At 32.6% G+C, this 23,939-nt stretch overlaps 1 protein-coding gene across 1 annotated transcript in view; it reads right to left on the bottom strand.

Moving 5' to 3' along the window:
• LOC129231549 (adiponectin receptor protein-like) overlaps positions 1 to 23,939 on the bottom strand; it is a 56,656-nt gene that overhangs the window by 10,365 nt on the left and 22,352 nt on the right. Inside the window, exons 4-6 of the mRNA XM_054865902.1 lie at positions 16,770 to 16,950; positions 13,447 to 13,634; positions 1,768 to 1,961 (exon numbers count right to left, since the gene is read on the bottom strand). Coding sequence (XP_054721877.1) covers positions 1,768 to 1,961; positions 13,447 to 13,634; positions 16,770 to 16,950 — 563 coding nt within the window. The remainder of the gene's footprint in view (positions 1 to 1,767; positions 1,962 to 13,446; positions 13,635 to 16,769; positions 16,951 to 23,939) is intronic.

Raw genomic sequence — 23,939 nt, 5'->3', positions numbered from 1 at the left:
GGAGGGGCCATGGGCTCCCTTTAGATCTGCCTCTGATCTATCTAATGCTATTTCATAGACTAAATATTGTCATCTACTTACTATGCAAATTATCCACGAATTTGGTTATCCATGGTTACTGTCCCATCCTATTCCACGGATAAACGGGAGTTAACTGTATACAAAATTAATGTAAGACATGTATCTTTAAAATGAGTTATTATACAACTCTGTTGCTCCCATAACGCTTGATTTAAACAATTTAAAACACAGCAGGCAAGTTTTTTAAAAAAGTGTTGTTTAACAAATTCCAAAAATTTATGAATGATAGATCCACTTATGAAAGATAAATTTTTAAAAAATATACATTGAAAAAGGTCAAAGAGTAAGGTTTCTAAAAGTTTCATGAAAATCTGCGAAGTCAAGTTGAATAATTTTTTTTTTTGTTGATTTTGACACAGAACAACACAAGTCCTAAAAAAAACAGAGCCTTTGATTAATTTTTAGGGTTTTTGACTACAAAATATGGCCTTTAGAGGGGCCCCAACAAACAATGCTTGAAAATAGGGCCTTTATAGGGACTTTTGAGGGCCCGTGAGAAACCTGTAATCACCAATAACTTTCCTTTTTCAATTAGCTTCCAAAGAAGATGTACAGTGAAGCACCGTTTATACGTTTCTCTTTTATGCGTTTTAATCATTTATACATTCTTAATATTGGTCTCTGCAGACTCCAGTACATATTAACGTCTACCTATTACAAGTTTTTTTCATTTATAGGCTTTTTTTATACAGTCCCTTGAAAAACGTATAAACGGTGCTTCACTGCATATACATTTCAAACTCAGCGACAAAGTTACTTAATTTTAGAAATTGAAGCAACTGTCAATTGAAAGGTTTTCTTTTTCTTTTTTGTAGTTTTATTTTAAATATTTTTATTTTGGAAGAGGGGGGGGGAGGCAGCTGCCATCCCTTTCCTCCTCTGTAAAGGCCCATGTTGGATTTGATATCCACTGCTGATCTTGTGATTCAAAGCATAAAAACTCAAAAACAATTTTTATTTGCAAATGCCAGCCAAGAAGTCAATTTTAACATTGGAACTACAGAACATGCTATAAATGAAATTAATGCTCAAAACAAAAAGCATTATAACAAAAGGAAAAAAAAATCTCACCAGTTCATTGAGTAACTGTCAATTTTTATACAATATGCTCTGATTTGTAACCCCGGCTTCAATTTTACGTGTTTTTGCTTGGTACTTCTTTTATCACTAGTCAGATGGTAAGCGTTAAATCAGGATTTCATTGCACACCAAGAGCACAGCTCGCCGCAAACAGAATTTCTGAGCTGATACTTATACTTTGAGTAGTTTTGCAGTCTTTGTGTTAGTGGGCCCAGAAAGAAAAGTTTTTTTTCCCCAAACAAATATTTTTTTAAAGTTTTTATTTTTATTCAACAATGCAATCACCCTTATTATCAACATCTAGTATGCAAATTTCCAATCCCGGATAGATAAGAATAGATTGTTGAAGAAAATTATCTAGAAATAGCATCTTGGATACAAGCCAAATTTACAATGTGGTTTTGTCTCATAGAAAGTGCTTTAGTGATTAGAAGAAAGTGAAATCAGATGTTGCAATTTGTGGCGAGAATATTTTCACTATTATTAGCAGAAAAAGAGTGATCCTGCAACGTGATAACTGCAAGATCACATTACTCAACACCAACCCTTAAAAAATTATAACAGTGTGCATTTTACATAAATTTTAAATTATAAAATTTAACTTACCCAAATGTCACATTTGCCTGGAAAAAAACGTTCAGGAACACGGAGAGCATAAAATAGAGCTCCTATGATATATAGTGTGCCCATAAGACACAGCCAACCAAAAGATGCCTGATATACTGCTCGAAACCAACCTTCAGCAATTAAATAATGAACAGCAGGTACAACACCGCTTAAACCAAATCCCATGAAGACACCTGAAACAAAATTAAAAATCTTGAAAGAAATTTTTGTACTGTGGATCAACACAGGAATATATAGCGAGGAAATTATAAGGAATTGTAGCACAACTTCCAGAGAGCATAAGTGTGAATGGTAAAGAAAGAACTATTTAAGAGTACAAAATCGAGTAAATGGTCAAGATTAAACACTTGAGATATATTTAATAATAATTAATATCAAGACCCTCAGTGGGCACCACATCACCAAAGTTTATTTTGTTATTTCATCAATGAAGAACACTCTGTTTGAACATTGCCTTCCTGGAGGACTTATAAGATGGCTACCCCTCCTCCCCTCACAAGTTCACTAAATAAGAAGAAAGCTAATAGGTAACTAAACAAGAGTTAAACAATGTGTACAATAACTAGCTACAATTGTTTCCAAAAGAAAAAATTGTAACACCTTCTTGCTTCAACAATGTATAATTTGAAAATCTTAAAACTATTTAGGCAAGAAAAATTTAAAAATTTTCAGCAAAAGGAAATTTAAAACACATTGAGAGAGTTTATCTTTTCAACTCATATGATATTAAAACATTGTTAAATATGATTTATCAAATCAATGTTTGATCAAGCTGACAAAAATCAGTCATGATCATTTCCAAAATTAATGAAGTCAAGTTTTTAAAAAGGGGAAGATAAAACATTATCAGCATCTTTGTTTCATTAGCTTTAAAATAAAATTAATTTCATGCAAACATATAATTTCATTTCATTTTGTATTGCTTTTAGAAAGTTAATTATTTTTTATTTTTAAATTATTGGCTTTTTTAGGCATTTATACTTTAAACTGTGACAATTAAATCCCCACTTATGTAATAAATTCACCTCAGTGTAAACATTAGCTTTGTGTCAGTGTTCACTCTTCAGTTTTTAATAAATGTGAATTTATATATATATATATATATATATATATATATATATATATATATATATTAGGGTGGACCTTATTTTTGAAGTTGCAGATATTTTATGCGACGCCCCCTCAATTTGTTCCATTACACAAATAAATGATCCTTGCAAAATTTTAAGTCAATCCATGAATATTAACACGTCCCCCTAGGGCCCCCTTTGAGTTTCGAAGAAAAAATTGCGGATTTTCTCATTTTTATGTAAAAATATTCTAACATTTTATTTTTGAAGTAATTTTGAATCTCAATAGGTGCTGCTACTTCCAGAATGACCATTCTCTCACTTTCATTCTGTAAAATTTAACATGTTACAGAGGGTACATGTACACCAATGGCCTTGTGTCAAGCGTACCGCTCTTCTGCGCTTGTTCCAACCAAGCTGCAGGGGAACGTTTCTTCCGACCAAGATGGACACAAGGGATTCTATAGGCCATTTATGAATGATCTTTGACAACAACAAATTGCCTCCTCCAGGCTTTGGGGTTGTTGATTTACAAAATTCCCTGTGTATGTAATAGGTGTGGCAAATGGAGTCGCAAGGTTTCAATGCTATAAGTATAAGCAATTGCAATTATATTTAAATTCGCTGTTCTTTAGTTATAAACATGCCTAAATGCTTATGCAATTTTTAATTTTTAAAATATAAATTTCGAAAAATCCTTGATTACTCCTAACATTTTTTCCATAGCTAAAATATAAATTTAAAAAAATATCCAGATCGGAACAATGTAGAAATCTGTACTTTAAATTAATTTTCTTCTATTTCAGTACATAGTCCTTAATTATCATCAAATTCTTGCGATTCACAAGATTTAGAAACCAAAATGGGTATCTATCCTAACATGTTGAACTTTTCTTTTCTACAGCTGGTCTACCACAAAGCTTGACAACTATTGATATCTGCTTGCCTTTCATCACTGTTAGACAAATGCTATATTAGGGATAAAGATGTTGTTCATTTATTTACAACCTATGTAGATGCAGTAAATTAAAATCCAAATGACCTAGTGATCAATCGTACATTCCTTAAGAGAGCAAGAGAAAATCTACGAAAGGTAAAATTAAATTTCATGAATTTAAATTTAGATTTTGTAGTTATTCACTGGGATACAAAGCTACTTTCAGATGTAACTGGAAAAGGAACGCCGACAGGATTACTGTGATAGCTTCAGGTCCTAATATTGAACAGCTACTCGGAATTCCTTAATATTTCTTCAGTTGTATATGATAGCTTAGATGATAGCTCTTTATTGCTAACTGTTCTAGCTGTAGTGTTTGATACAACGACTTGCAATACCAACCAAAAAATTGTGCATGCAATTTTTTAGAGCAAAAACTGAACGGTGATATATTACATTTGGATTGCCATGATCATGCACTTGAAATCATACTGCAGAGTGTGTCCTTAAAGTTCTTGCCTTTCTCAGTTCTAGATCAGATATTCAATTATTTAAGCGCTTCAAAATTTTGTGGAAAGATTTCCATCATTCAGAACTTATAACATTTCAATCAAGTCCCACTTAATCAAGTTACCACTTAAATTCTAAAAGACGAAGTTGATGACATATTGTTCGTAAAAGCGGAATTGAGAAAGATTACAGAGAATTCTCATAACTTGTAATAATATTTCCTGGTGAATTTCCTACTACAGGGATATGTTTTCGGCAACCTGGAGCTTATCCCTGAGCCACATGGGTGGCAAAAGGAATTTGTGTTTGAAAATTTTTACATTTGGGAAACAATTTAAATTGACCTTACATGAAAAGAAAGCCCTTCAATGCTGTTTTACAATTAAATGCTGTATGAAGATATGGTTTTTCACAGCAACCCAATCGAGGCTCCTTCGAATAATATGTCTGAAAAACTAGCAGCATACAAAATGACGACAAACATGCAGCAGAAGCAGTGATTGGAAAATTCATTAATCACTTATGGTATATAGGGGATAAACTAGTAGCTTTGTCCATATTGGAAGAAGGAATTAACTTTGAAGATAGGAAAAGACCAGTCCAAAAAATGCTTGTGATATGGAAGACTTGTCTGATGACTGTTTAACAAATTTCAGATAACAGTAGATGATTTGGAATACTTTCTCAATATAGATCTTCCTCTTTATAGAATCAATTACGAGTCAAACTGTTTGATAAGTTACAAATACTAAAAGATTTTTTCCTATTTGATCCTGATTCACGGCAAAATGAAGGAAGCTATTTAAAGGGAAGAGAGATCGTTACAATACTGAAAATTGTGAATGATACAATTGAAAGAGGAGCACAATTAATCGAAGAATTTCACAACTAATTTACCAAATATGAATCACAAAAACAATTTATTTTATAGACCGTCCTAGACTATTGGAAAAAAATACACTATCGACATATATTGAGAAAAGTGTACGATTAAGGCAAGTTTCTAAAGCATTATTTCATTCTTATTCAACATAAAATCTTTAAATGATATAAAGTAATTAAAAAGATTAAGTTTAGTGCTACCTCACTGCAAAAATATTTTGCAAACCTAGGAAAATTGATGTACAGGGTCTGAAGTAAAAACTCAAAGATTTGTGGGAAAATTATCAAAAGTGTTAAAGTTCAACGGCCTAGGGGCACGTGTTATTATTGACCAATCGAGTTCAAATTTTGCACACGTTACTTTTTATAATAGTGTCAAAAAACTAGGGGGCGTAACTCGTTGCATTTGGAATTTTTTTTCCCCATATGAATAAGGATCACCCTAATATATATATATATATATCAGTGTGTGTGTGTGAAAAACATATCTCTTTGATAAAGGTATGAGTTAAAGGTAATACAATATCTACAGCTATGGAGCTACTCATTATTTGGGTGTCTTATCATGAGTGTTGACCCTTTCTCATGAATGTTACCTGTTTCAAGTAATACTCATGAGACTTATAGAAGATTTCTTTGCTGGAATATTGAAAATTAAATTTGGTCTCTTGTTTCCTTAACAAAAAATACATTACTGCCTAATTAGCATTTCTATACTTTAAAAAATATTACAAAATAAATGGGTAACACTCATGAGAGATGATTAAAATACTCTTTACATTGAACACTGTACATTTCAATATATAACATATAAGGAATAAATATATTTATTTTTACACTTGCATAAGAAACAAATATGGCTTTTCTAACACTGTTGCTAACTACGATAAAGAAATATTTCGCACATAAAAAATATTAAATTCCTAGGGTAACACTTATGCGTTGCACTTAAGGACACAAACTGCATTGAAATTTTAAAATGTTTGATGAGCAGTTCAGTAAAATAAATTTCAGCTGTGTTTAACTAACAAATATTTCTTTTTTCTTCAATGCATGAAAAATAATAAAGCTGCTTGAAAATGTACAAAAAAGTTAAAGTTTGTGCAAGCTTTCTAGTCAGGACAAGGAAATTACAATTACTAGCTCACTAAAGTAATAGAATATACTCATTAATTTACAGTCTTGAAAAAATGCACTGAATGCAATGAATTTAATTTAAAACAATGCCTCACTACATGCTTATGCACTGCCAATGAATAAATTTATCTGCATTGAATTAAACGGAAAAACTAAGGACATCAAACTGCCAATCGTTTTGAAAATCACCCTATAAGTTTCTGCATGTAGAGAATTACTTGCTAAAAAACCAAATAAATTCATTTTTAAATTTAAATTGGCAAGTTATGTTTCTTTAAGAAGTTTTTTTATGCCTCAAGCAAATTTTGAAAATTAAGTGTTTCTCAAAAAAAAAAAAAAAATAAATAAAAATAAATAACAAACTGATTAATAACACAAGTATGTTCATTAAACACAAATATTACACAAAATCGAAATTCCTAAGAATTGCACAGGGAATGGTTTTTACTGAGGATGGTTTATATATATATATATATATATATATATATATATATATATATATATATATATATATATATATATATATATATATATATATATATATATATATTAATTTGAATTTTTGGCATCTTGAATTCAAATTATGTTTTTTGCAATCACGAGCATGTGTGTTTCTGTAGGTGCATGTGTGTGTGTATGTGTATGCATGTTGTGTATGTAGTGCTGTGTGTGTATGTAGGCATATGTGTTTGTGTGCAGGCATGAGTGTATGTGTGTGTAGGAGTGTGTGTTTGTGTCTGTGCGCAGGCATGAGTGTGTGTATGCGTGTGTGTGTAGGATATGGACGCAACCTGCAGATGGTTTTCGCAAGAGGAGCAGCATCGTGATGCCGGTCGACGTGATGGGTGCTGGCAGGAAAATAAAAGGATAGGAATTCAAAACAGTCAAATAAGAACAATAAGCAATCGTGATTGCTCAAAAAAATCTTTAAAAAAAATCCATTTTAAAAATAATTCCTAAAATAACTTCAAACACATAAAAACAGAAAATACAAATAAATAAAATAGACATTACCTAATAATGCTGAATTATATTTTTATGGCATGTATGCTGAACCAAAATAATTTGAAGCAATCAACTTTCATCACTAATGCTGCAAATATTTAACTCTATGAAAATAACTCTTTGATGTTCCATCCACGACTAAACTGCTTGAAAACTGTCCTCAGTAAAAGAACAAACCAAGGAAAATTAAATAAAAATAAATAAAACAAGATATAAAATGCAAATAAAATTCAAAGAATTTTAAAACTCATTTTGTTTTATTTATTATTATTATTTTACATGTTTCAGAGAAACCATTTTAACAGGTTCTTAAAACTAATGAAATAATGTCATTGTAACACATTAAAAAAATAAATAAAATAATATTAAAAGACAAGATTTATACTAATACTTTGCAAATTAGTTTTGGGATAACGAAAAAAACCCAATAAGAGATGGAAAATTGCGCTACAGCATTTCAAACTTAATCATTTTGATTCAATTATGCAAAAGAAGAAAAAAATTAATGCATGTGTGAAAAATATTTAAATAAAAAATAGTTCTTACAAAGAGTCAGAAAACTATGAAAATCAGTCATATCAAACATTTTCCCTTAATTAAAAAAAAAAATACTTTGGTCAAAACAAACCAAATCAGATTTTTAAGAATATGCACAAAATTCAGAAAAATTTGTAAAAAAATTGACCATTATTGTTTTTGTCATGGTAGTCATTTAAATTAGTAGATGCTTTGGTTGAAAATACTTTAATTCTGAAATCCTTAGTTTGAAATAAATCATTTTCACTGCTACATAATCATATTTAGTGGAATTAATTTTTATTGGCTATGTACATACGTCAGTCAGAAAGTTAGTTGCACCATTTCCCAAATATATTCGACTATTTTGATGACACTCTGTGACAACACTTCAGATATCTTTTTTATCGTGTGAAGTAGCGGGTTCCCAGAGGCAAGTTTAATTTTTCTGATAATCAGTCGCAAACATGTCTTGATAACTGCTAGTAGCATCCAAATTGGAAATGCTTGCAATGATCTGTTTTTTGAGGGCAAAAAGGTTCAACGGCCAGGGCTGATCTTAGGGTGTTGGCCGCCCGTGTGCAAAGATCTAATGTGCCGCCCCTCAAGAGTAATTTGCATATTTTGACTAATCTTTGACGTCCATATAAATATTTCTTCAAATTTCTATATAAAGTTCTAATTTAAAAAAAAAAAAACGAGCTGATGTGTGCATCACATGACTTCCTTTTACACCAATTTAATGCTATTTCCCTATTATTGCAATTTTAATGGGATTCTCTCTCTAACTCTTTAAATATCACTAGCAATGGCCACATTGAAAGCAGATTTAAAAAAAAAAAAAAAATCGCCAAATTTTTCGCCAAGTTGGCGACAAAACTTGGCAAACAAAAGACTGGCGATATATCGCCAAGTGACCACCAAATTATAACACCACTTGAGTTTGCATCGAAATTAACAATGATTTCCCCCCAAAAAGGTGCAAAAGACCCCTTTAGAAACACCCGAATGCAACCAAAATAGGAGGTGCACAACTAGACCCCACTACGAGTCTATGTACCAAATTTCAACTTTCTAGGACATACCATTTTTGAGTTATGCGAGATACATACGCACATACGCACATACACACATACGCACATACATACAGACGTCACGAGAAAAGTTGTTGTAATTATCTCGGTGATGGTCAAAATGGATATTTCGCGTGTCTATACATTCTTAGGCACTTTTCCGCATGTGGTCGAATCGAAAAAAAAACTCAACATTCATTTGGGGGTGAGCAAAATGGAAATTAAGGGCGATTTTTGAGTGAAAATTTTTTCGCGAATACAATACTTCCTTTTTTGTAAAAGGAAGTAAAAAACAAGAATGATAAACTTATAAAAAGGAAGAAACGTTTTAGAGAAAGAAACTCCTTAGGTACAATTTATATCTTTGAAGAAAGTAATAGATACCAAAACTTACTAGTTGTAAAAACGCATTTTATAGTCTGTCTTCGATGACATCAGAGAAAGGACGGAGGAGGAGGAATCAGGGAAGGGGGGATTGTTCCCAGAAAATTATTGAAATTGGTGTATGAAAAATAGTTTTAGTAATCTTTGGTTGTGTTTGGTTGCAAGGAGAAAAGAGTCGGGTATATTCAAGGTGCATGGAGAAATTTTCGAAATTGACATCAATATCTCAATTTTAGGAACTTTTTCGAGACTTCAGGGGAAAGTAATGTTGGAGTTCTCTCCTAAAATTCTTTCAAAATTGAAATCAATTAGAAGCTTTTTTTTTTTGTGACCGTAGCTTAGGAAAGATCGGCGCTCTTCCCGAAAATTTTCCGAAACTGAAGTTTGAAACAAGCAGTTTTGGGTTATCTTTATTGACGTTGCTATAGGGAGGGAAATTCAATCATCTCCTATCGAAAGTTTTTCGAAATTGAAGTTTAAAACTCAAATTTAGGCTGTCTTTGGTGACGGTAGGGGATCTGGCAGCTTTCCTCCGGTAATTTCTCGGCACAATTGTTTCAAAAACCCATTTTTGGCTATATTTGAAAACGTGAAAATATTCATAACCGAAATATTTTTCAAAACTAAAATCCATTTTAGGCTATTTTTGGGAAGGAAGGGTTTTGGGGCTCCCAAGTGGATATTTCTAAAAGCGCAATTTTATGCTATCTTTGGTGACGTTTACAAAACTGAGAAGCTTCAGCGGATCTTTCGGATATTTTTCGATATTTATATCTGAAAAACACAACTATTGACTTTTGTCCATCTCACTTCAACGATTGATGGGTATATGCCCTAGAGCCGTGAAAAGTTACAAAAGCCAGGCAATTCTCCTCCAGAGTTTTTTAGAAAATCGTATTTTACGCATTGTTAGATAACAATGGGACAAAGAGCGGGCGGGGGTTCAGTGTGTCCTCACGAACTGTTGTTTCAAACTGAAGGGGTGGGATTAGGGGCTTCTAAAGACGCTAATTGAGACTATCTTTTGTAGTAATGTTTGGGAATAGATTTCAAGGCCCTCCATTGCAAAAATTTCGAAAAAGAAATACAAAAAATGTCATTATGCAAATTTTGATCACATTAAGAAGGGCTGTCCTCTGAAAACACATTTTGGATTTTAAAGCCAACATTTTCAGGCTATGTTTGATTAAGTTAAGGTGGAAGGGGTGAATCAAAGATTTAATTGTATCCTTAAGATCGGTGGTTCAAACAGCAAAATTTTCTGAAATTAAAGTCCTAAAAATGCAATTTAAAGCTTTCTTTAGTCTTGTCAAGGAGGTCAGGGCATCCTTTTAACATTAGTGGCCGTAGTGGGGGTAAACATTAGTGGCTGCCCTGGGCCCTGAGTGCTCCTTTTAAAAGGCACCCTTTCATGCTTCAGGAGGGGGAAATTTCCCTCATCTCCTCTCCCCTGTATCCATGCTGAGAACTGGTTTTGTCACAAATTTTGCAACCAATGAACTAAGACAATGTTCCCTAACAATCTATTTTTCTTAAACTATGCTATGCTGTCGGGAAATCGGCACTTACTTTGATAAAATTGAACATTTAAAATTCAGCATATTTATTTGACTTATTTTAAGTTATCTTGTGAGAAATTCTTGAGGAATTTTGCTTGATTAAAAGAACTATATGATGTGGCCTGCGGCCACCCTTTGCACATGCTGCACACCTGCTAGGATCGGCCCTGTCAACGGCTATTCAAAGGCATGGACAGTTGCGTAAAGTGAGTGGTGAAAATACAATGTCACATCATGTTATGGCGAAATAGTGATACATGTTTGAGAGTGTTAGTGTCCACTCCACTAACATATTTGTTTTTTTCGACCCAAAATTAGTAGGAATTGACTGTTTAAAACCAGGACGCATACAAAAAGTTCTTTTTTGTTGTGTAGTGTTATCAGACATTGGAGAGGATTTCTTTGCAGAAGGCATCGAAAAACTTGTACCACATCTTGACAAATGCTTAAATAATGGACGTGGTTACACTGAAAAGTAGATTTTGAATGGAACTTTAAAATACCAATAAGGATATTGTAAAATTTCTATCCTGTTTTGTTTTCTGGAGCAGTGCAACTAACTTTTTTACTGGCACTCGTATTTATCACGCAAATATTTACGCTTGTAAAAAAATATACCAGAAAATGACTAAAAGCAAAGGAGAGCTTGGTGAAAATAAAGTAAATATCATGGTTGAAAAATCTTACATAGATCATTACAGTGCCAAGCATATTCCTAATGTTGAAAATGCATTCTCTAGATTAAAAAAATATCCCTTCATATCAATTTATAAAATATCAATACAATAAAGAATATACATAAAAGTTTTCATAAAGCTTCCTAATTGTTGATTCATTTATTCAGCACAACACAAAAATTATTTCAACCAGTATGGTTACCATTTGGAAGAGGATACAAATGCAAAACTTCAAGATACAGATATTTTAGATACAGACATTAGTCAAGATACAGACTTCAAGAAACATTTTTTTTCAATAGTTTTCAAAAATATCTGATGGAATAAATAAACTTTCGATTTTGGAAGAATATAACAGTAAATTAAAAAAAATGTGTTGCTCAACCATAAAACGTGATTAAACTTACAGCATGGCTGTATATTATCTAAGACTTTCAGAGAGGGCACAGATATGCATCTCCACTAATAATTAGCAACCTATTAAGTGGAAAATTAAAACTTTAATAACTGAAAAATTAATTTTTATCAAATATGCTCATTTATTCATCCTATTAGAGGGGCAACATTCTGTGGAAAACCCAACAATTTCATTCGGTTAAACTTATATCAACCAGAAAGTTATTTAATCAAAATTTTACAATTATAGTGAATGCCAGGTTATTGAGTCAGTGGTTAATTGAAACAGCAGCTTTAATGAATCAAATCCTCAAACAAAAAACAAAATCCAGCGTTAACATTAAAAAAATGCTGGATATTTGGATGAAAAATGTGCTGATTAAATGAATCAATTGTACAAAATTAAACATTTCCCACAATCTCGTGGTGCATCATTAAAAATTTTTCTTTTTTTTTGCCTTCTTTTCATGAAATGATATCCTTATTTTTAGTTTTTACTAATAGTGAAAGGAGGAGGGGGCAGGGTGCTGCATGTTTGTAGTGAGTTTTCTCAGGAGCAATCAAACAAAAAAAAGGGACAAAGAGAGACATGGGGTTTATGAGGCTTCTGTGCTCTAGGCTTTAGCACAGGTAGCTTCAGCATTGTTATAACGAGTTGCAAATTATAAGGATTGTAGATTGTTTAAGCAATTACAATAAGGGTGTTTAAATTAATTACTCAAGATATTTTCCTTTCAAAGCACAAGCTAATATTTAAGTTTTGAAACTGCTTTTTCATACTGCTTAAAATATCTTTTTTTTTTGTTAGAAAACTTGTTGAGTGCCAGATCGTCTGCTGAACTTGGTGGGCACTCGACAACAACAATTTTTTTTTTCATCAAAGAATGAATATTTTGAACAAATGGATACTTCTAATGATACATGAAATACAGTGCCAGCTCAGTCATTTTAGCCGAGGACTGCAGTTTCGTGCTTATTAGCATGGCTTAGGAAGTGATTGAGAAGTCGGTGTATTTCATGTATTTCTGCCTTAGCCCTGGCTATAGGGCGGTAACTTACTGAAATTACAATGCCTTGCCTTCAATCTTTGAGTTGAACCGAACCAATGTTTCGGTCACTCGCCTGGTCAGTGCTAATTCCATATTAGCTACCAGTTTGACACTCTTGGCTTCCTTTAGAGGTTTGCCACCTCCAGCTCAATCACTTCCTAAGCCGGGCTGATGAGTGCTAATAGGCACGAAACTGCAGTCCTCGGTTGGAATGATTGAGCTGGCGGTGTATTTCATGTATTTCTTGTCTTAGCCCTGGCTACAGGGCGGTAACTTGCTGAAACTTCTAATGTTTTGTCTTATTTGACTAAAAATAGATTAAATCCTCTTAAATTGTATGTAGGATTCCACATTTTTGAGGAAATATTTACTAATTTTTGCTTTATTAAATCAGCTGCTTTATTTGATCAAAACTCTTACTGTACATAAATATAAAATTATTGAAACATTTAAGGTTACATACCTGCTCTAACAGAACGAAAACGTGGTTCACTAAACTTATCATATAATGAGACTATAATGGCAGCAGTTCCTAACACAATCACAAGAACCAAGTAGATAAGTTTTGGTTGAAAGTTGCAATAGAATCCATAATACAGCCATGGTACAAATGAGCCAATGATTAGAAAAGCAATTCCACAATAATCTAATCTGTAAAAAAGTAAGGGGTTTTTATTTAGGAGAGAAATAAGCACTAAATTAAATTTGTTTAGAATCCAAGAAAAAAGTTAATTTTCATGCATTTGCACATGGAATAGCTCAGACTTAAATATTATATGTTTGGATAAAAAGTTCTTATTTTAAAAACAAAAGAACTGTTACTGTATACTGCCCCCCCCCCCCCCCCTGGACTGGAAACCATTCTTTTAAGTTGCACCTCTATCAGCCAGTAGCACATAAAACTTTTGATGTCTATTTTCCCATCAGATGGAATAGAGATGGCTGCACCAAAAGCATACAGGCCGAATAGATAATCAGAGTATATTCAACATGACACATAATTGCATAGCATAGATGCTGACTATTTTTTACATCATGAAAAATCTAGGGTTGGGCATAGGAGATGTACATCTTGTCCCTAAGCCACAGTTATAAAAAAAAAGATTAACATAGACAGAGGCATATTTGGATGTGAAGCCACCCTTGGCTTTCAAAATTGGCTTTCCTCTAGGGATTTTAAATTAGAGTTGGGAAAAAAATCGCAATTTCATTTAAAATACTTAAATTGGATTTCTTTTTTAAATTTTAAATCGGCTTTTTTTATTTAAATCATTGAGGGTTTTTAATGAAATCTGGGACAAATTAAATTTGAATTGCACCAATAATCAACTTTGAATTAACAAAATTATAATTGCTAATTCTGAGTGATAAGAATTATCATTTTGAAGCTCTTCATTATACTTCATTTATTTTTTAAATTAGTGATATTTTAATTTAATTAATTATTTTATTCACTAACACTATTCATAAGAATGTTAAACTTTAAAAATAACAAAAGTTTCTGAAATTTTAGAGACACGTAATAATAATAATGTACTGTTCTACAGTTAGCAAACTATCTAAAATTGATTTGAAATGCAAAACAGGCATTTGAATGTGCAGTTAGTATGTAAATATTACATTGTTTGGTTGTTAACAACCAACGAATTGGTAAAAATTGGTTGTTAGAAAATCTCATCTTTCACTATTAAAAACTTATAAATAAATCAATTTTTCTCTATGAAGTTAAGAACTATTTCTGCAATTTAAAGTTTTTGAGAAGAATAATTCCAGCACATTTCTTTCAAAAACAACATTAAAAAATTGGAAAACATATTCAAAGATCTGAATGAAAAAAAAAGTTTTGAGACCTTATCAACAATTTTAGATTTAAAATAAAATTCTTGTCCAACAGATTCAGTGGTTGCACTTAGCGGAGCGACATTGATGTTGACATTTTAGAAACATTGATGTGTCTGTTAAAACATCAATACTTTTACCATCGATGTTTTGCTTTAGATTTTTTTTTTGATGATGTTACATATTTCAACCTAAAATGTCCTTAAAAATCTATACGAGTATATGTTTATGGTTATGATGAAAACATCATTAGTTAGTTATTCCGACGTCTATTACATTAGAAGAAGTGTTCTAATGTAATAGATGTCGGAATAACTCTCTTTGTTTTCTGCAGAAGTAGACTTATATTGCGTATTATTAACTTTAAAATATTTTAAATTTCTCTAATTGATTTGTAATAATTATTAAGTAAACTTACATTCAGTCTTTGTGTTATTCTTGTGGAAATTTGAAAGAACGTACGTAATTATTCCAGTTAATCTGTATTGATGTTTTGGTGCTTAAAATGTATAAGTTATTTATCCCTTTGCATTACTTAATTTGGAATATTTATAGTTAATTATCATTATTCTTATTGGCTTTTCCTTGGAAGTTCAAAAATCATTTGAATTAATAAAGTGATTACTCAGAATTTAGTTCTAGCATCAAAACCTTTCTTGGAGTTTATAACGCAGGAATTATGCATAAAAAAGTTTGATGTTTGGAAACATTGATGCTTTTGTATTTAATTTGCAACCTGACTTGCTTGTTTTTCTTTTTCTTTTTTGGTATTACTTTTAAGGAGGTTGAATATTTTGTATTCAGTTTAAGACTGAATAAACTGTGGTGATATGTGTTACAGTAACTGGATATATTCGATATGCGAGTGTGAGATCAGGAGCTCAAGCATGCCTGAGAAGAAGATAATGTGGAAGAGGAAGTTCCCTGACACCCTTGATGTGTGTAACCAAGCATTGTTCTACTAAAAAATGCTCTCTGCTCTCCCAAGAGCCATACTCTAGAAAAAACTATCCTACAGGTGGAAATATTTATAAAACTGCTTAAAAACGCTATTGAGGTTCCTTATAATCGAAATGCAGCATGGCATATGTGTGATCACTTGGTTTTAATGACATCCTAATAACAGCTCTTGTACTGAGTGTTGATTAGGACAAGGAGCATTGACACCAGAAAAGTAACAATCCAACCTTTTAATAATATACCATCTCATGAAAGAATCCATGAAAGGCCACTCCTATGGCCTAATTATTAAACAAGGCTTTTACTTATTTTGAAATGAGAAAAAAGTGCCGCCCCCTCAATCATGCCGCAATGGGTTATAGCCCAGTAAGCCCATATGTAGATACAGCACTGAACATAGACAAAAGTATTAAAAACTATTCATTATGCATTTCAGGGCTTGCATCAAAAACTACGCTCAAAACTACAAGGGCTGTTTTTTATTCAACCTCTGGTTGCATACTATGAAAGCCAGGTATGTGGCTGGTATGCATAGTAGGCAACATCACCCCCCTTCTATATGCTCTGTCAAAGCTGACTCTAACACGTTATTTCTTGTTGAGCTGCAGCCACATAAACACGACTGTTTCTATTGATTCTCCGGTCAAGTCTGAAGTGTTATTTGTTTCTTGCAGGCAGAAGAAAACAGTGCAGTGGAAATTTATCAAAGAATGAGCCCAGTGTATGGAGATAGCTTTATGATGGATGGTATTGTTCTTGAATGGTATTGAATGTTTGAAGATGGCCAAACTGATACGTATAATGAAGAGGGTTAAGAGCGCAAGTTTGTCGCTACAGACAACCTTGTTCAATGAGTTGACTATGTAGCTAAAGATTATTAAAAGTTTTCCATAAATGAATTATAAATGCATATCACTATCACTCATCCACATATTATATACATGAATAGAGTCACATAAACCTACAGAAAATTATTGAAAGTCTTACTTGCTAAACAACTTTCCAACTTTTTCAGAATGACAGTGAACTGTATGAAAAGTGAATGACATGCCCAAGCAAGCAATGGCACCCGCAAAAAATGTTGCAAATACTATTTTTTCTTGCCACTGAATTTGATTGGATGGACGAGTGAGGAAATAGAGTGCAATAGCTATGAAGGATATACAGCCTGGAAATAAATTGATATTACATTTATGCATAATTAAGGCAAAAATAACATTTAAAAGCAAGTAAAATTTATTTTTATAAATTAACAGTTTCATGACAATATGAGCATTAGCAAAACAGAGTATGTTTGTATGTATTGAAAATTTGTGTGTGTATCAGTACAGTCTATATATTTATATGTTGACTACTTGAATGAGTAGTTCATACTTCACTGACAGCTCATGTCCAAATATTTCTAAGTTATCAAATTAAAATAATTATTTTTACACTTACAGTACGTTTTTTCAGTATAATATATTATATAGAGTACAAAACATGTAATTTAAGAAGGTGCAATGAAGTTTTCATTTTTTATTTCTGTTTTAGTGTGTGTTTAGTTAGTACAAAACAATACATATAAAACACATAGTACTTAAATGGAATATTCAATTGGCTAAGAAATTTTATTTTTAACTCCATCCCCTTTTGGTTTACAAGGGTCTAAAAATGTCATTTTTTCTATTTTTGAGGGGCTGTAATCTATAAAGGGTAAACTAACACACAGAAACAGTTAGATTTTCTTGGCTCATCATACATTCATCCTACACTAGCTGTACCCGATGCGCATTGCTACGCCAACAAAAAAATACATCATTATACTGATTTTCATGACAACCGGTTGAACGGGGCAGAAGTTGCTACTCTGCAGTGCCACCTGGTGGCGGTGTCTTCAATGAGCATATTATGCACCTTCTCTGTGGAAAAATACATATATATATAGCAATTTTCATAATAATCGGTCCAGGTATCAAGTGAAGCCGTGACTATACTCAAATTTTGTACTCACGCAGTTTGCAAGATCAATCAATTGCTAAAAATATCAAATAGAAAAAGTTTTAAATCCCCCCGTTGCATGAAAAGCCATAAAACAATAAAGAAAGAATTTATTTGTTCAAACTCAAGAAAAATGGCAACAGCTAACTTCTTATCAATGAGATCTTTCACGCGAATTAATTTCTGTAGCCGATAATTTTATTCGTATTTATCCAATGGATTGTGACTTAAATTGGAATAAAAAAGGAACTATCAATCAGATTTTTTTCGAACTGGTCTATAAACATTCCCAGTACCAAAAATAACAAACGGTGAAAGTTTCAGCCAAATCTGCCGGGTAGTTTTTGAGTTCATGGGTGACATACAGACAAACATTCATTTTTATATATATAGATAATGAATCATGCCTTTTGACGATGTTTTCCAATTGGCCCTATTTTTCTTACAAAACTTACTGAGCCATTTTGAAGAGAGACATTTAAAGTACTTTAAATGTGGAATGGTCAGTTTTTCCACCACTAAGTAAAGTAGCCAAACTTATGAAGAAACCATAGCAGAAACCAGTCCATTGATTGATCATTCCACTAGTCAACATCAAAAATGCATCCGGTTCAAAAATATCTATTTCGGTAGCATTTAGCCTTGCTAAACAGGAAAAAGTTGAGATTAGCTTTAGTTTTTAAGATGCAGAGTCAAATAGGATAGTGAAATCTCATTAATGCTCCTTTTTCCCGGCAGATAAAAGCATGGGGCTGACTCTTCCAAACTTCAACCCTATTGGGATCAGGGGTGATTGTGACTCCATGAAAAAATACCTGAACTTTTTTTCCAAGAAGAAGTATTTTGATGGGCATATATATATACATTACGTACATGTACACATTATATTACGTATATATATAACTTATATACATAATTATTCGATGGGGCTAACACTTGAAGTTTTAATTGGACTTAACATGTCCATATGCATGGAGAGAATTGAATTCTTTTAATTTTTCTCATTTCTTAAAATTTTTCAAAGAATGTTTTATTTTTCTCCACTGTATCTGAATCCTTAACCATTAATTACATTCATTTACTAAAAGTGCATAAAGATTTCAGAATTAAATAAAGTTTGGGGCAAAAGGGGCAGCATGTATTATGATCACTGTGCAAGTGACATCACACAATTCAGTCTGAGTGGACTTCAGTGAGCCTTCTAAGTTCAGGAGTCTCCTATGCTAATTTTTAGCCCTTAGTTTATAACATTAACAAATTCTGCAATTCTAATAATAAATTTTGCATTTGATAAGTGACAAAATGTTTTAATTCGTGAATTTTCAAAATTACACTTAGATGTCTCACAATTATTTTATTTTCTTTTTCACAATAGAACTGTGCTAAAACAGCTAATATGCTATCCGAGCCTCTTGTAGGGCTTTCATCCAAATTCAAAGAAAATTTTGAATTCCTTAAAATTTCCCACTGTTCATCTTTGATTGTTTTGGCAAGTCCATACTTCAGTTTGTATGAAACAGTGGTTCGACTTAACTTAAGGGAGTTCAATGCTTGCAAGTCTTTTGATAGTGTTTTGGCTAGTTCCACAATTTCTGGAGCTACAGCAAATGAAAGAGAATGTTCAGCAATAAATGAGCACACTAAAGCTTCAGATCGACATTTTCTAGTAAGAAAATCAACAGTTCTGTTGTCTTCTTTCATCTCATAATCACCATCTGGATAAAATCCACCTAATACACCAGCATTTTTTAATGATTCCCGGTTTCTTTTATGAGTATTTGTAGAAGAATGTTGCAATAATGCCTTTACGCCATCATTAGCATATGTAAAGGGCTTGTTGCAAGAAACACAAAAGCAAAATCCAGCCCTATCAATTTTTTTACACCATATTTCCATTTTTTCATTGTAGGAATCCACTCTGTTTAACCATTCCCAATTAAAGTTGTTCTTCTTTCCTACATCGATGAAGCCAATATCTTCAGATTTATCCAGATACCTCATTTTTTAAATGAGAACATGCAAAGTTCAAATGAATAAATTTATCAAACAAAAAGAGTAGCGAAATGAAAAATAAGAGTTAACTAGTAAAATTTAATTAAACACTCTAATTTATATTTATGAGGAGCCTATTAATAACGATAAAGTATAATTAGAATTAGTTCAATAACAACAGAACGCACACACACAAAGATCATAGATCAGAATATAAAATAAAGAAAATATTTGCATACAATAAATTCCTCCAACTGCCATAAAGAACAGAGACAGGAGTCAAAGCTCTTATCACTTTTCTCTTCCTACCTCCCCCCCCCCCCAAAAAAAAAAAAAACTGGTCACCAATTTGATTTCACCCGATTTGATGATTTGATTTCACCCGTTCTCAGTTTGACCATGAAGCAGGTGTGAATGCATCATCTGAAAACTAGTTTGTTTGGCAGAAAAAAAAAAAGGAAAAATGTTAGGAGATGAATCTTTTTCTTTTAGATACATGGCCACAAATTAGAATAGCTGACCTCAGGAGCGGAGGAAAATCGTTTGCGGCAACCCTTCCCAAAGGGGAAAAATATTCTTTCAAGTAACCGTCTTTCCTCTTCTTATCTAGCCTTTATTCTAACCCCCACCCCAGCTGTTCTTCGATAATTACCATAGAGTTTGCAAAACATGACCGTGCTTTATACCAAAACAAAACTTCTTCAATTTGGACTTTCCGTGTGCGTTTCATTAAATATCACAATAAATTTACAAAAGTGGGTTTTCTGAAAATATAAGAGGTCCGGTATTTTCGAAGATGCAGATACCGGAATTCAAGATGAAAATAACGAAAATCCAGTAAAATACCGGAACACAATCACCCCTGTGGGGTAGAAAATCTCACTACATGAAACCAAAATGGACTGCAAGAAATTCGCCTTTAGTAGATTCACACATTTCTGCTTGCACCCATGCTCATTCTGCTGGGAATAATGAAAAACTTTAGGGGAAGCTATGAACAAAGATGGTTTTCCAATATCTTAGAGGGAAATTTCCAAGATATATTGAAGTTAAGGTTAAGGAGATAATTTTCAATGGCCCCTCAAATAGGGCTCGACCGATGGCATTTTTTGGCCGATGGGCCGATGCCGATTGTTGGCCGATGGCCGATTGTTTTCCTCGAAATGGCCGATTGCCGATGGCCGATGGCCGATGCCATTGGCCGATGGCAAAGAAAAAAAAACCAAACAGAAATAAATTGATAAGATTGTCAGGGATTTAAAGGTCATTGATTCATTTCACTTTACTTCCTTTCTACAAATAAAGAATTGTAATCACAAAAAAAAAATCAGATTTCGACCTAAATTTCTATTTTACGATTACCCAATCTATACTTCACAAGTTTTTTCGCCACATCTGTACATGCATATGTACCTAAGAACATATAGATGACCGAAATATCCATTTTGAAAGCCTCCTCAGCTGATTATCGCAAGTTCTCTTGTGATGTCGTCATGCGCGTAAAATTGCGTCACTCAAAAACGTTATGAAATAGTAAATTGAAAACTCATACATACGTAGTATGATCTAAAAGTTCGAGGACAAATTTTATAAATCCTTACCCTGAATAGTTCACATTACCGAAGCACATCTATCTACAAAATAGTCAGCTTGAACGACTATGCACTTCTGCCAACGTTCATGTAGCTTTTTTAAGTACTCCTGGAAGAACATTTTTCGCAACCTCCTGTAAGGCCTCTTGAACTGCTGCTTTAACTTCATCGTGGGAAAGAAGGCGATTTTCATGTTGAGGATGCACGGTTTGATTGGTCAATACTCTGATATGACAAACAAATAAAATAACGTTTCGTCGGAGATAGCTCCATGTGATTTTTACCTGTTCCCAGCAAAAAACATTTGCATGGACTCCGCTTTCTTCCGCCAGGAGAAGATAAATCTGCATCATAGAAGGTAGAAAAAAATGGCTCCCAGGCGAGTTCCCAAAAGTTAAATGAACACTGGCAGAAGTACATAGTCTTTCAAGGTGACCTTTTGAAGGTGGATGTGCTTCGGTAATGTAAACTATTCTGGGTAAGGTTTTATACAGCTTGTCCCTGAACTTTTGGATTGTACTACGTACAATCTGTATAGAGTGTAATTATGCTTCTTCTTCTTTTGACTGCTGTATGATGAAAGAGAGAACAACAGCCAAAAAAATAAAAAAAGAAAGAAAAAAAGGAAGAAAAACGAAGAGACTGTTTAATAACCAACTGATTTTTTTTTTTTAAATTGAACATTCAACTAAGATTTCAGTAATATTGTAATAATGTATGGATTTAGGTACATTAAACATAGTTAAAAAACGTTAAATTATGTTGTTTAATCATTAAAAAAAATAAGAGTAAAACTATGAAACCGTCAACAAATTACGCAATTAAAGTGGAAAAATTGCACGTAGACAATTTTTAGTCATCAAATTAACCAAAAAAAAAAAAAAAAAAGGTTACAGATAAATTACAATATTAAGTCAAAATAGGAATATTTTTATACTTATTTAAAATTTATGAATAGAAAAGTTTGCATTTTTTATAAAAGCTATAACAGTGACATAAATTTTGCTGAAAAAAGAAATAGCCATGAAAAGAGCGAGGTTCTTTAAACGCCGCTACAATAAACAAACTCAATATTTACACCAACTTAATAACTGAATACATATACCACTTGATCTGATGTTTGCACACGTAATATTGAACAATTTGATTGTTTAATCTTTTATGAAGCTGTTCAAACAAGGTCAAATTAAATTTTTCAATTTAACAATTTTCTGAAATTTAAAAAATTGCATAATAGAAAATCCTTGAAACTTTTCTATAAAAAACGAAAATATCTTATTCATTGGTTTTATATAAATACATAAAAATAGCTACTTATAACAGAAGAAAATTGATCACTATTAATGATGCAAAAAAGATGGCGCATTACGAAATATAGGTGAAACAAGTATAAGAAATATGCAAAATGACATTTCTTGACTAAAATAAATAATCGCTAAATATTTAAGAAATGCTTGAAACGACGAGGGAGGGGGGGGGGGGGTCACCCACTGATTTTGGAGTAACTCACACTTCAGCCTCATTTTTACTTCATTTTACAAAAAAAAAAGGAAGTATTGTATTCGCGAAAAAAATTTCACTAAAAAATCAGCCTTAATTTCCATTTTGCTCACCCCTAAATGAATGTTGAGGTTTTTTTTTTTTTTTTTTGAACCCGACCACACGCGGATAAGTGCCTAAGAACATATAGAACTCGAAATATCCATTTTGACAATCCCCGAGTTAATTACAACGAATTTTCTCGTGACGTCCGTATGTATGTGCGTATGCATATCGCATAACTCAAGAACGGTATGTCCTAGAAAGTTGAAATGTGGTACGTAGACTCCTGGTGGGGTCTAGTTGTGCACCTCCCCTTTTGGTTGCAATCGGGTGCTTTTAGAGGGGACTTTTGCCCCTTTTTTTGGGGGGGGGGGAATCATTGTTAATTTCGATGCTAACTCAAGTGGTGTTATAATTTGGCGGACATTTGACGATAATTTGTCAGTCTTTTGGTCACCAAGTTTTATTACCAACTTGGCGACAAATTTGGCGATTTAAAAAATATATTTATTATTTTTTTTAATCTGGTTTTAATTTGGCCACTGTTGGTGATATTTAGAGAGTTAACTATTGAATCACATTAAAATTGCCAATAAAGGGGAAATAACATTAAGTTGGGGTAAAAAGAAGTCATGTGATGCACACTTTAGCTCGTTTTAGTACAGAACCGCTACCACCAACGCCTCAAAAGAGTTTCTGAATCTACTTCAGCACTTCCGAAGAAAAAATTCAAAAGTCCCTTTGATTTCCGAATTATGTCACTATTCAAAACGTCTTTAATCAATTTTTTACATTAATGCTCTAATGTCTTCCTAAACAATAGATAAAGTTTGAAAAAAAAATCTCTAATTTTATGAATGGTATTAGTTTTAAACAACTCAGAAGTACAACTAGAGTTTACTTTCAGAAATTGAGGGAGTGGGAGGAGGTGCACGCAAGTGTTCTCGGAAATTAAAAAAATAGTCATAAAAAATAGAATTCAAAATAATCATAAACATTGAGCAGAAAAACCATTTCAAAACTTCCGAGTTTGCTTTGACGTGCAGTGGCG

The sequence above is a fragment of the Uloborus diversus genome, chromosome 10, assembly GCF_026930045.1.
Source record: "Uloborus diversus isolate 005 chromosome 10, Udiv.v.3.1, whole genome shotgun sequence".
Classification (NCBI taxonomy): Eukaryota; Metazoa; Arthropoda; class Arachnida; order Araneae; family Uloboridae; genus Uloborus; species Uloborus diversus.
Note: the sequence above shows the minus strand (reverse complement) of the source record. Positions and strands in the feature narration are given on the sequence as shown.